General features: G+C 40.1%; 1 protein-coding gene across 3 annotated transcripts in view; it reads left to right on the top strand.

Moving 5' to 3' along the window:
• The window catches only part of dysf (dysferlin, limb girdle muscular dystrophy 2B (autosomal recessive)), a 100240-nt gene that overhangs the window by 35777 nt on the left and 50225 nt on the right, over window positions 1–14238 (top strand). For all 3 annotated transcript variants that reach the window (XM_087835089.1, XM_087835088.1, XM_087835094.1), the window contains 10 exons: window positions 721–894; window positions 1713–1797; window positions 1903–1980; window positions 6037–6218; window positions 6335–6475; window positions 6616–6645; window positions 6738–6773; window positions 7494–7535; window positions 9192–9293; window positions 10125–10286. In XM_087835089.1, the coding sequence (XP_087691215.1) occupies window positions 721–894; window positions 1713–1797; window positions 1903–1980; window positions 6037–6218; window positions 6335–6475; window positions 6616–6645; window positions 6738–6773; window positions 7494–7535; window positions 9192–9293; window positions 10125–10286 (1032 nt within the window). The remainder of the gene's footprint in view (window positions 1–720; window positions 895–1712; window positions 1798–1902; window positions 1981–6036; window positions 6219–6334; window positions 6476–6615; window positions 6646–6737; window positions 6774–7493; window positions 7536–9191; window positions 9294–10124; window positions 10287–14238) is intronic.

The following is a 14238-nucleotide window of genomic DNA, read 5'->3' as shown; positions in this document are numbered from 1 at the left end:
AAGGCGCTTCATAGATACAGAGAAAAACCCAACAATCATATGACCCCCTATGAGCAAGCACTTTGGCGACAGTGGGAAGGAAAAACTCCCTTTTAACAGGAAGAAACCTCCGGGGGAACCAGGCTCAGGGAGGGGCGGCCATCTGCTTTCTCACTCTGGGATTATGATACATTCTGTAACACAGCAGATATCCTACTTTGCACCCCCATTCTTTTTAGGTGACGGATCCGTGTATCCCCATCATGTCTGCCCATCCTAAGAAATCCGGTGATGTAAAGAAGGCAACCATGATAATAGTCAGAGGAACATTAAAGTCTTAAAGTTTCCATCAGTTTGATGGCTTATTTTATTCCATACACTGTATGTTTTATTATTTTTTTTGTTTATCTTTTGAGAAGATATCTTTGACCAAAATATCATGTCAGTAAGGATTTGCTGGCCTGATTTGATGTATAAAGGAAAGAGCTGATGAAGACAAGTGAAAAAATGATGTTAGCCAAAAATGTGGATTAATAGCTTTTCCTAAATTGAATTTTAAAATAAAAATTAAATTACAAAATTAAGTCACAAACAGCTGAAGTTCCCCATAGTAACCACTAGATGGTGGCCAAGCTCCACAAATGAATTTAGGAAAGTTTGCTTTGAGCGTCTCTTCTGCCCTCATGTTTTTATTTTTGGGGAAAATGAAAAGCTGATTTAAGTTTATGTTCGTGTTCACAGCAGCGTCCAGACGAGGCGGAGAGGGAGGGCTGGGAGTACGCCTCGCTTTTTGGCTGGAGGTTCCACCTGAAGCCCAGGAAGACGGACAGCTTCAGGAGGCGCAGGTGGAGGCGCCGCATGGAGCCACTGGAAAAGACAGGACCAGCAGCCATCTTTGCCCTTGAGTGTTCTCTGGTGAGGAAGTGCCCCAAATTATGTAGACACCTAAACAATATATAACCCAGGTGTTTTGATTTCACATGTTCAAAACTGCTAATCCTCCTCTGAAAAGTCCTACCCTGAATTTTTGATGGCTGCCTGACAGGAACTATCAGGTGATTTTTGGATGGTCTCACCTGTAGGACTTCTTTCAGGATTTTTCTCATAGGAAAAATGAAGTGTCTGGACTCGGTTCTCCTGAAAACATTTGATTGGTTAAACTCTTTAAGGCCAACCACATAAGTGCCATTTTTAAGAAACAAAGACAACGTCACACAGACCAAATGAGTAGAAACAGACAGATGAGGCGCAGGCTGAGACCTGAAGTGAGCTAGAAAGAAAAAACAAAGTGGTCATCACCCAGACTTGAAGAGCCAATACAGAATGAGAACTCAACAGGGTCAGAAACAGAAAAAAAAAAAAGGTAAATACTCGCACAAGACTGGAGATCCAGGGGTCAAACCTCCAGTCTCCTGATGAGCACATGACCTGCTCCACCTCCTGCTGCAAAATCAAGTTCATCCACTCCAAATTCTGGGTAATTTATCCCTTAATTGGCCTGGCTTTGTGCTTTATCACTGGTATTTGACGACATACTTGAAGATGGGCTTAAGTGGACAAAATCATCAAAAATGGTACAGATAAAATAAAAAAGTGATTTGTCCTATCATTATTTGTACATTAAAAGTAACACAGTCTTTTATTTTGAAGGCCACACAGAAAGAAAGTGCTTGTTGTGCTTGTAAAAGGTTTTGTTTCTGGTCTGCTCCTCTCCTCCGACCCTTCCTCCACAGAGCAGTATAGAGGACAAGAATGAAGACAAGTCGGTTACGACCACGTTTGGAGTCAACAGACCTACCATTTCCTGTTTCTTTGAGTGTAAGGCAGCTTCCTTTTTCCTCCCTTTCTTTCCCGTCCCTGTTTTTGTGTGTATAATGATTCGTGTACATATCTGTGTCTGTGTGTGCATTTGTATTTATGCAGGTGGCACTCGATACCATCTGCGCTGCTATCTGTATCAAGCCAGAGACCTGCTGCCCATGGACAAAGACAGCTTCTCAGGTACTGAAGACAATGTTGGAACTGCTGCATCATCTGGCAGCCAAAGTTGACCCCAAATCATTTTTTCCAGCAGTTTTGATGATTTTACTTTGTTAGACACCTTTAATCTTGCATGTTGTTTTCCCCCTTTATTCCAATCCAGACGCCAAATCTGTGTCATTACCGTATATTCACTGTTTGTTACATAAGATGGATTTTCTTGCATCCCTCCAGGAAGAAATTAGGGTTGTGGTGATTATCGGAGTGTTATGTTTACATATACAGGACATAAGTTAAAGGCAGTAAAAGTGATGGTGCAAAGTGCAAAATAATCCCAGACTGCATTATCTGTAGGATGCCTTCATCTTTCTGTGTCTTAGAAATAGATTTTCCTGACTCTGGGTGCATAAACACACAAAGACAGAACATGAGAGCAAAAACTGAGGAGGCCTGCAGCTGCAAATATAACTACAACATGAAGCAAAACCTGGAACAATGAATCTCCATCTGTGAATAGGATCGAAAGATCAAAACACAAAGATAGTTACAAAATGCACAACTAAAGAAAAAAAAAAAACTAAAGGCCATGACAGGCTCATTGTTGAGGGAGGGTGGATTGTTTCCACTCACTTGCTACTTCATATCAAGTAGTGGCCCGTTTCTGCCACTAAAAAAAGCAAAACAAGAAGTATCCATAACTCGAAATTTCGAGTTATTTTCTTGAAATTTTTAGTTAATTAGTCGAAATTTCGAGATCCTTTTTTTTTTTTTTTTTTTGCGGCGGAAACGGGCTTCCATACAAAGAGAGCGAATAATAAACTTGCATTTAATATGTCTCTGCTGCCCCCATGTGGCCGAAAACATATGTTCATAAGTTAAAACATCACTATTGACAAGTGTCTTTTCACGCTTTGTCATTGCTAACAATCCTTTGACTTTTCAAATAAATAAATAAAGTCTTTAAATGCACCGCAGCAGGCGAATCTTACGGGACATAAGGAAAAGCCGCGCAGAAAACAGGCGCACAGAATGAGAGAGCAAAGCACACGCACAAAACAACATGTTTTTCTTCCATTCAGAGAGGTCACGGTAACTGCGACTGCTGCGAGCCTGTGTTAATCAGAAACCCACCGCAGACTCACATGTAAAAACAGAGCTCTCAGAGAACAGACGAATGGATGGACGGACAAATGGAGGGGGAGAGCGATGATAGATGGGAGGTTGGTTAAAGACAGGGTTAGAGAGAAAGAAGCTCAGAGAGCATCCTGGCCACAGACTGACATGATGAATCGCTATCACTCTCATTCACTCGGTCTCCTTAGCACGCGCACACACACACACACACACACACACACACACACACACACACACACACACACACACACACATGATGTAATGGGTGAGTAGAGTTGATGGATGGGCTTCACTTGTGCGTTAATCTGGTGTAACATGGCGTCTGGGCATCCATGATTAAAGACGCTGAGGTCTTTCTTGTTTTCTTTTTCCTTCTGTCTGTTGTCTTTTTCTCTGATTGCCTTTCATCTTTTGTCTGTGTTTCTTTCTGCTTTTCCTGCACATCTGTCTTTTTAAGCTTTTCTTTATAGTTCCCCGTTTGCCCTTTGCCGTCTGCCTCTGTTTGTTTGCTTCTTTCAACCATCTGAAGCAATGATCTTACCACACATCCGGGCAAGAAACTGCGTGCTGACGAAGCAACTAGTAGAGCAATCAGCTGATGAAGTGTTTCTTCTCTTTACATGTTTGGTTTACTTCCTGCTTTGATTTAAGCTTTGTGCTCACAAAAGCCACAAAGAGGCGAGACTATTTTCTCTTAATAGTTTAATTTCTTGAGGTTAAAAAAAAGCCCTTATGATCCCTTAAACTGCAGTTCCTCAAATTAACACTTGAAGCTGTATTCAAACGGGAGTCCATTCCCATGTTCTCATGTTAAAATGACGTAACTCTTTCCCCCGTAGAGACAATATTTGATGACTTTGGAATTTAAGAACTTGTTTGATTAGATTCTTGGTAGCCCAAGTAGGTTGTACAGGCCTCACTAACTACACCCAGGTACTTTATAGAAAGTGCTATGCACTGTGCTCACCACTATTTCTATCAAGCTGGCTGTACTTTGTTATTTTTTGCGGTCATTCATGGGCATACTGTCCGCAGAAGATGGAGACAAAAGTTAAACATTGCAGGTTTAACTGCCGCGAAGCTCTTTAGTATTTTATTCTGACAGAGTGTCTTTTGTAAGGCTCTATGTTCCCTCAAACAGCAGAAATAAAGTCATGAAGAATGCTTGTGTGGCTTGATTCCACTCATTCCCCCTTCTTGAATTTTCTTCATCATTCTTCCTTTAAACTGTATCTAATCTTAGATCAAAATCTCCACATTTAGAGATAATGCTCTTTTCCTCCTGTCCTTTCCTCCCTCCTTTTCTCTTTCTTTCCATCCTCCCTCCTCTCCTCTTTCTCTTTTCCCAGTCTTCGTTTGCTTATGTCCCTCTGTGGCTCCCACTGGGGTCCTGACTACTGCCGCTTCCCCTCTACACAAACATACACACACGCACTCTCACTAAAAACACACAAGCACAGACTTACATAACCCCCCGGGGCTGTTTGTATTGCTGTTTTTATGAGCTAATGGGATGTTGGAAATGGACGGTAATTGAATGGGTCACCATGGGTGGTGTGTCTGTACACTGTGTGCGAGTGTGTGTGTGTCTTAGATATAGGGTTAATTGAGGGCTGGTGGGAAAATGCATCTTAACTTCTGTTTACTCCAATGCTAACGGCTCCACAGAGACTCTTTACCCGGCCTGAAACAACAAACTACTCAGTCTGTGTAACTGTACGTAGGCTACATGTGTTTAATTCAATGTGTGTGTGTGTGTGTGTGTGTGTGTGTGTGTGTGTTTAACATGGAGGAGAGCGGTTTTAACCTGGAATAACAAACTTCCCAGAGCGGCGTTCCCAGCCCTCTGTCTCGAGCTTGGCATTCCCAAGCTGCTGATGTCACTGTGCAGGACGCCAGGACAGTTTGGACATAATCGTGCATAAGTTTGTACTGCTATACTTGTGAGGACCGTCTTTAAAAACTCACTCAGCATCTTCAATAATAACCTTGCTCTCTGCTTTGCAAATTAGGGTGGCAAAAGCTCGTAAGCAGCTTCCAAAACCTTCGCCCAGAAGATGTTGCAACCATTTAATTTTCCTTTTTTTAAATTTTTGTTTTTTGGGAGTGACCAAAATGAGACCCAGTGTGAAAAACAGAAACTACCCTTTCTGCTTATACATGTTTGGTCTCTCTGAGAAGTTGCATTATATTTCATTCTTTCTAATTTGCAAGTGACAAATCTTCTCATTAATGCATCACTAAGGGCCGGCTTCTTGAAACTCTTCAATATCCATCAAGCTAGATGTAACAGTTCACCCATCTCCTAAACCCCACTAGTACGACCTCTGTAGACGATGCAGGGTCTGGAGACGACTCACTCATGACTGTGGTTGAGGTCACTGAGGTAGCAAGAAAACTCTGTTTCACTGGGCCTGTGGGTTGGATACAATTCACAGTGACTCCTTTAAGGCTCTGGATGTTGAGGGGCTGCCCTGGTTGACACTCCTCTGCAGCATTGGGGAAGTTCTGGGTAGGCCTGTCTGGATTAGCAGATTATAGTGGTGGTGGTGGTAACTTTTTAAAGGAAAAGGACCTGGACACCAACTCCAGGAGGATAATACTCCTTATCCTCCCTGTGAAGGTCCACAGTGGGAGGAAATGGCTGGAAGAGGGCGCTATGAGCTTCCCTTCTAAAATGGGTATTCTCTTGGACCCAGATAAGTGGATGGATGGATGGATGGGACTGTCATGCAAAAAATCCTTTTAATAATCCAGTCTAATACATCAATAACATTATATCTTCCATAGGTAAAGGAAACCGTATAGGTTGAGTAAACAAATATTGAGCCATTAAAAAATAAATGACCTCACTCTTCCAAACGTCCAGACCTTGAGTCATATGCACTCTCACCAAGTTTAAACTAGCGAAAAGAAAGGCTCACAGTGTTTTTCTCTCCCCAGACCCCTACGCGATCGTATCCTTCCTCCACCAATCCCAGAAGACGGTGACAGTGCGAAACACTCTCAATCCCACCTGGGACCAGACGCTCATCTTCTATGAAGTGGAGATTTTTGGCGACTCCGAGGTCACGATGGCCAGCCCCCCCAATATTATAGTGGAACTCTACGATCAGGACACATACGTGAGTGTTTAAATGTCATGAAAGCTATTTAGAGGTCTTTGAACATCTGTTTGTTTTTCTATATTGCTAAAACATGGATGTACCATGTATGTCTATGTTGTGTTTTCATTCTTCAGGGAGCTGATGAGTTCATGGGTCGCTGCGTGTGCCAGCCCTCACTGACTCGGTCGCCACGCCTGGCCTGGTTCCCAATTTGCAGAGGGGACAAGAACGCTGGCGAGCTGCTGGCTGCCTTTGAGCTTATACGCAGAGAAAAGGTCAGAGATCAACTTGACACTTTCACCTACTGGTCTTTTTCCCTTCTTGTCATATTCAAAGTTTTTAAAAAGGCATGTAGTTCTGATATGGATGCTTTAGTCTTTGAGGATAAGTCTTGATTTCACTGTTATTCCAACAGCCGTCACTTCACCATATTCCAGGTCAAGAGGTACGTTTATCTCCATTTTTTTCCCATTCCTTCTTGAATTTTTGTCTTTTCCATTTAACTTTGAAATATAACTCATGTCGTATCATCTACAGGGAGATTTCCTGACTTCCACCCACGTCTTAGATGAGGTAAAACCACACCAAGTGTTGTACCGTTTTTCCCTAAATTTAAATGTTTGATAGTAAACATGACTGATACGAGACTATCACACAGTCTAGGAGAGTCAAAGAGTAAATATTCATAAAAATTTTTTAAATAACTTGTTTTTTTTCCCCCATTTTTGATTTTTGTTAGGAAAAGTCTCAAAGTAAGCAAACTGGCTAAATCAGAATAATTTATTATGAAGTCCTTTCTTCAGTTTTTCTTTCTGCTGCTTTCTTCATAAACTGTATGTAAAAGATAGAAAGGGACACAGGGATGTTCTATTTTGAAGCCACAACTTTAACATTTTTTTGTAATTCCCTGATCGAGGATCGGATCAAACGTAACTTGTCGGTCACAAAGTTACTACACCATGAACAATACGGTGCTTTATGACCTATTTTACTGTAATTGGGAGCCATAATTGACAAAAGGATCTTGAAACTGGAGATCATAAAATAAGCAAGTGACATCAAAGGCAAATAAAAATTAACGCTAATTTCTGCAGTTCCACCAGTAGCCAGATTCAGGGCACTTCTGCATTTGTCTTCACTTCAGCTTTATGCGTCTTGTATGCAGTATACAGCTTGTCTTCCAACCATATCAAAAACACACCACGTGTTGCAGTATGTATGTGCAGTTACAGCTCTTTTCATTTATCTTTTGTGCTGAATTATTTTCTTTTTTCTTCATTCTGGCTTCTTCAGCTGATGTTTCCAGGATTCCTCTCTGAAAACCTGCAGCAATGGGTACAATATAGAAACACAAAGTCAAATCCATCCATGGTCATCCCATTTGATGTCTCTGTCCATTTACTGCATACGCTGATAATTTTATCTCACGTGCATGTTAAAAGCCATCCCCTTTTTCTAAAACTTGAAATGTTTATTTACTCATTTTTGATCAGCAGTAATCTAACACTGTGTGGTTTTTACACGTGGTTTGTTGTATGTTGTATGCAGATGTGTATGGAAGTCCAAAGACAGCATGCATGCAGACTTTAAATTATTTTTACATTTTTTATAGGAGCTCAAGAAAGTTTCACTTTCAGAAGATTTCAGATTAAATTGTATCATTAGTGAGTACAGTTAATTCTTTTGTGATCACAGAAAGAAAGAGAACATTATATCATAATCAGATAATGTTTCTGTTAATATAATTACACCTTTTTAGGAAAACATACTGAAGCTCAGAAGGAGAAGTATTTACCGATGTTGTCTTTGGTCTTCTACAGATTCTTGTAGGTGCAAAAATATTTTTGCCTCTTATGCATTTTAATCGCATCTTAATTTTACATATATTTGGATTATGTGGTTTATAAATTTACAATGTAGGAAATTTAATGTGATGCATAAAATTTTGCTGGGGGTTGGGAAGTGCATCTGTAACCGGAAGGTCGCCGGTTCGATCCCCGGGCTCTCTATCCTGGTTGTTGTGTCCTTGGGCAAGACACTTCACCTACCGCCTACTGGTGTTGGCCAGAGGGGCCGATGGCGCGATATGGCAGCCTCGTGAGAGTGAATGAATAGTGGAATTGTAAAGGACTTTGGGTGCCTTGAAAAGCGCTATATAAATCCAATCCATTATATTTTTATATTTTTCAGTCAAACTTAAAATTGACAAACACAATGAGTTTCAAATACATTCAACCTGTTTTATATGATTTTAGGATCAACATGCTTTTTGGGTCTTCTACATTACTTTTGTGTTCAAAATATTTAATCCAAATAAATGTTAAATTTACATGCTTTAAAATACATAACGGGCTGCTTGTTGTAAAGTACTATTTTATGCTTTTTAAAGTGCTTTTTTATGTTAAATGTTATTACATTTGTGTGGTATTAACACTCCAAAACAAAATTGATATACTCATCCTAAACATTGTCATTTAACATTTCTTCATGTATGTTTCCATAGAACAATTCACCTGGCAGTAAATAGCATGGCAAGCTGTTTAAATTGTTGTTGTGCATTCATGTGCTGCTTGGATGGTCCCAGTTCCCGACCTGGGAAATTCCTCTTCAGAATTTGATGTGTTCTTAAATTTGAATTTTGAAACGGCAAAAACACTACAGAGATTAAAGACTTGTTATCCAGCTAATAAATGTGTTTTCTGCCTAATCTACATTATTGCTCATGGATTGCATTAAACAGTGACAATGTCATATCACCTTCTTGATTAAACGTTAGCCATATAAATCAATTGATTAGAAGTTTCTTACCTTAAACCAAACCTTTACCAGATTTTTGTGTAATTTCAAGACACTAAAGCATCAGTCACCCAGAAAAGGGGATTTTCCTAGTCGGGGAGTCATTTCTCAGATGATTCCAATACTCCATGAATGTGCAAATTCTTATTGGTCACTTGTTGATGACCTGCTACTTTCCTGCATCCATATTCACAGCCGGAGGAGTCAGACCTTCCCTACCCACCGCCTCAGAGAGAGCCAAATGTCTTCATGATTCCTCAGGGAATCAAACCTGTTCTGCAGAGAACTGCCATCGAGGTATCACTAATTATCTGCTTTAACTTTTCTGTTTCATTATCACCACCTTCCTGGGTGCTGAGAAACAGTGAAAATTATCATAGTCTTCTGATCCCTGGTACAGATTCTCTGTTGTGTTATGTGTGTCTTAATTATAGATGACTTTAGCTTTATTAGTTCCCTTTAGCCTTCCCTTGCTGTTCCCTCAGGCTTGTCTTTGTGTTGGTCTTGTCTGTCATGGTCCTTAGTTTAGTTGTGTTACGTTAATCTAATATTGCTGTTCTGCTGTGTCTCTCTTCCTGTTTTATTTTGGTACATGTTGAACTCTGTGTCCTGTGTTGGGTTTGACATCCTGTGTCTTGTTATCCATGATTTGTTTCCAATGTGTTTCCCACCTGTTTGCCTCTCGCCTCATTACTATGTGTATAAATTGTCTTGTCTTGTCATCTTGTCATCCTGTTTCCTATTTCTTACCATCCCTGTTTGTAGCGTCACTGTAGTTATTTCTTTAAAGCTCCCGGTGTTTCCCACAAGTTCCTGCTTTTCCTGCTGGATTTTTGGTTTGCCTCAAAGAAAGCTTGGTTTCATTTAATGCTTCTCTATGAGTCTGGATCTGGTGTCCTCTTCAGTCATTATATATGATAAAAAATCTCTTCAACTGAGAGTTTCTGTTATTTTTCAGTATTAATATCTTTAAATATCTTTATAATTTAAACTCAAAGAAACTTAAAGGATCTTCATTTTGTTTGTTTATTTTTATTTTGAATATCTATGAGCAGTTTGATAGATTTAATTATTAAAAAGTCTAAAAATGACAACACCAACACCCCTTTTTCTGTGTCATCCTGACAGATTTTAGCATGGGGCGTCCGGAACCTGAAGAGCTTCCAGCTGGCCAGCGTTACCTCCCCCAGCCTGCAGGTGGAGTGTGGAGGCAGCATGGTCCAGAGCTGCGTCATCCGCAGTGTGAAGAAGAAGCCTAACTTTGACATTAATACGCTTCTCCTTGATGTGGTGAGCTATGCTGTACTATACTTAAACACAGAGTAATCAGTGCCCACAGCTTCCATGTTAAGGACAGCTCTGCTGTGGTTTGTGTTACTCATGTATCTTCATCAGTGAAACCACAATAATGGCAGAATAGAGAACTTCCTTCTCTTTTTCCCAGAAAATTATAAGTTTCCTTTTGTGCTGCAGCAGATTTTTAAAAATGTATTTTAAGAAAAGTGAATGTTTCTTTAGATAAGAGTTAACTATCTTCCATGGCTATTAGCATAGGCATTACTAATGTACCATAAATGCAGGGTGTATATTTTTACCATGGGTATGGTATGTGATGGTGTAATAAAGTTATGATCACATTTGCACATGATTCTGCAAGTAAGTACATAAAAGGGCACAAATTGCTAACCAGCTGACACTGGTAATATCAGGGGTGTCTCACACACAATGCATTATCTGACATGTACTTCAGTTTTGGGTTATCAGGTTTTACTAATAGGGTCATTCCATCTCAAGTGTTAGCTAGTTATTATTTGGGTGGTGTTAATTACCCTCTGCACGGCCTTCTTGTTCTCAGTCTTGGCCCCTGTGTACCAAACGGCCAGCACGCTCTCCACTGAGGAGCAGTAGAAAGCCGGCAGGGAGAAAGTGCAGCCGCTGCTGCTCTTTCTTTACCAGGGCGTTAGTGTTGTGGGTCCAAGTGAGATCAGCGAAGATGTCGGTGCCCAGATACCTGAAGGTGGAGACAGATTCCACCCGTTCTCCATTTATAATGAGAGGGGAGTGGACCTGTCTGTGCCTCCCAAGTCCATTATGAGCTATTTTGTTTTAAGGACGTTCAACGTCAGGTTATTTTGTGAGCACCCGCAGGACAAGTTCTCTATCTCTGCCCTGTACGCTGTCTATATATACATTAAAAAACAAAAATAACAACTTTACTTTGGCAGTTGTTGTAGCATGAGAGTTATGTTTGGGGTCTTGTATCAGGCTACCAATGTGAAGACTACAAGACTACTCACATGAAATTGGCTTCTGACATCTTTTTCATTACTCTTGTTTCACTAAATTTATTTCCATGTATAAGTGGGAGCCAAAAGTGAGCTAAAATGCTCTGTAAGGCTGAGAGGAATTGCAGAGTTGAATAAAGTGGGCTATTATGAAAGAACACATGTTATAGCAGATTAAAAAAAGAGTTGTATGGTCGCTAAAAAACCCAACTGCATGCACATTGACACCTGCGTTCCCCTCACTGTCACTCTGCAAAGAGCGTTTTTTAATTCACTCATTTATTTTAATCAGACCAGCCGCAATCTTCAGAGCAGGGAATCGTACCAGACGTTACTTATCCTTTGAATGTAACACTGTCCTCTGGGAATATGTTTCCACTGAGTTTACATTGGTGCCATTGAATTCTACCTAAGTGTTTTCTTATGAAAACCTAAACTGAAATATGGAAATATTAAACACATTTTTCCTAACAGCGGCTCCAAACAGGCTAGAGAGTTTAACAATATTAAGGTCTGAAGTTGATCACCTCCGTGTTTTATTATGACAGCTATAACTGGCGTATGGAAATATTCACTTTTTTCCCCCTTAAATGCAGATCCTTGCTTTGGCTCCTGCAGTTTAATGTTAACAAGATTAAGGTCCTGTTTTGACCACCGCACGAGTGTGACAGCCTCAATCGGACTGTGGAAATGTGCACATTTCTTTTCCCCTTAAATTTAGCCCCTGAACCAATTCCAAGCATTTAATGTTAACAATATTAAGGCCTTAAGATGACTGCGTAAGTGTTTTCGTATGCCACGGGAGCACAAGAAAATGTCATGGGCATAGTTTCCTTAAATATTACTCTTTGAAGTGTCTAACCACCTAATGTTAGCTCTCTCAGTTTATTGTGTGAGTTTAGCATCATCAGCCTCACTTAAGCCTTTCTTAAAGCCAGAGAGGTCAAACCGATTACAGTTGCCAGCCCATTGTTTATTTACCTTTGAGTGAGTTTGTAATGGCATATTGTCTTCAGATGTAGCTGCTGTAAATGTTTTGAGGGTTTCATTATGCAGCTGGTTCTTTGAGATTCTTCTTCTGCCACCCTGCAGCTCTCTGTAAAAGTCAGAGGGATTGAGGGAACTCGAGCCAGTTGAATTTTATTTAAGTATATAGCTGTTGCAGAAGCTCTGCCAGCTGCAGCACCTACAGTATCAGCATCAAGCGGGAGACTTTCAACACACCTGGCAGGTCAAGTGATGGTCTGCTTGTCTTCTAAAGCCTGCAGACGTACAACCCAATGAAGGTTGCAAACTTAAAGGGGGCAGACTTTCTGGACCAAAAGTCAGAGATCTTATACAGAAAATCCCAAGAGAGGATTGTAAAGTTTTCACAAAATATGTTGCTACATGTCATTTAAATCTAAATTGAATCCCCTTTAATAGAAGATCATGATGACTGTATGAAAACAGGAAGAAAAAATGCTCAGTGTTGATCAGATTTGTGGTTGTTTTTGTAACTTTCTAATTGTTTTATTGGGCTGTGGCAGAAATAAGTTGTTCCTTCTGCTCTAGTTAAGTCAGCTGTGAGTAATCCTAGAAAGGTTTGATTCGATTTTTTCCATAAACTCACATAAATAAGGTCCATTCTTGTTTTTTGTTTTTTTTCTTTGCGGTTATTTGTTTGTTTGTTTGTTTAAAGAGAATGGGCTTCATACGCTGATATGTGCATAGAAAAAAATAAAAGCACATGGAACGTGATGTTCCTACCACTGTGCAGCCATAAAAATGACAACAGTAAAATAACAGGAGAAACACTACTGAGGAGGAAGTCTGGAAAAAAAGCACAGCTTCCCAAAGTGTTTGCACAGGAGTACCTTTAGTTTGAAATAAATACATAATTATAATAATAAATAAGAAAGGCTTAGGATGAAATATCATTTCATTCATTTCATTGTTTTATTTTACAGAGCAAACTGTAGTCCTACAACGCAGCAACAGCCTTCATTTTGGACCTTCAGGGTCATCACCCCCAGAAGTTCACAACAGTCTGTTTTTGCAAAACACTGGTGTGAAAATCTCTAGTGTGCGATTAAGATTAATGGAGCCATATATAATGCAAGGAAGTGACACTTACATGACAGAACAAAATGGCATATACTGAAAAGGACAGAGTTTACTGCAACTTGTATGTTTTTTTTTTTAATCTTTTTTTTGTGTCACTTTACTTGCAAACCTTATATTAAAATCCGTAACTTATATGTTAACTCAAAGTCCCGAAAAGTTGATTCATTTCATCTGGACGTCGTATTTTAAGTGGGAGAAATGTTTCATTACTGTCAGTGACAACTGATCAATGGCCATCAGTACCATTCACAGAGAGTTGGGGAATGGCTGCAATCACAGAATTGTAAGATTGTCAATGATCAGTGGTCTTTGATCAGTTGTTGTTGATCAATGGTCATGACAATTTGCATATTAATCCAATGATCAAGAAACTGACCTCCCACCCTATTGTTCAGTCAGTGGGCTAATTTCAGCATTGTGCAAAGGTACTGTTGAAAGGTTTTGGGGGAACCTGCAGTCAGCTGAAACTAAAGAAGTCACTTGATTATGAGTGACGAAATGTTTCTCCAACTGAAAACGCAACGTCCAGATGAACAGAATCAACTTTTGGGGGATTTCCTTACCTGGATGATTGAGCATGCGTCAAGACACTTTAACTCAAAGTGTTGTATGTACCCTGATTTCCATCACAAAGATGGTATCTGCACCTCTGCAGATTCAGCTATTTCTTCCCTTACGTCTGAAAAGGTCCATTTAAGCCTTGATTGGTCATGCCTTGGTGACCAATCAGTTTTAGGCAATCAGCAGCCACAGCCAGTCAACATCACGCAGGCAGGTGGCATAACCAATTAGAAATAGACGTTAAGCAGCCAGACGCTTAAGTCCTTGTGTTTTCATCTTCCTCCATCTCA

This window comes from Neolamprologus brichardi, chromosome 3 (genome assembly GCF_056152115.1).
Source record: "Neolamprologus brichardi isolate AB-2024 chromosome 3, ASM5615211v1, whole genome shotgun sequence".
Lineage (NCBI taxonomy): Eukaryota > Metazoa > Chordata > Actinopteri > Cichliformes > Cichlidae > Neolamprologus > Neolamprologus brichardi.
The sequence above is the reverse complement of the archived record's forward strand: the minus strand, read 5'-3'. Positions and strand labels throughout refer to the sequence as shown.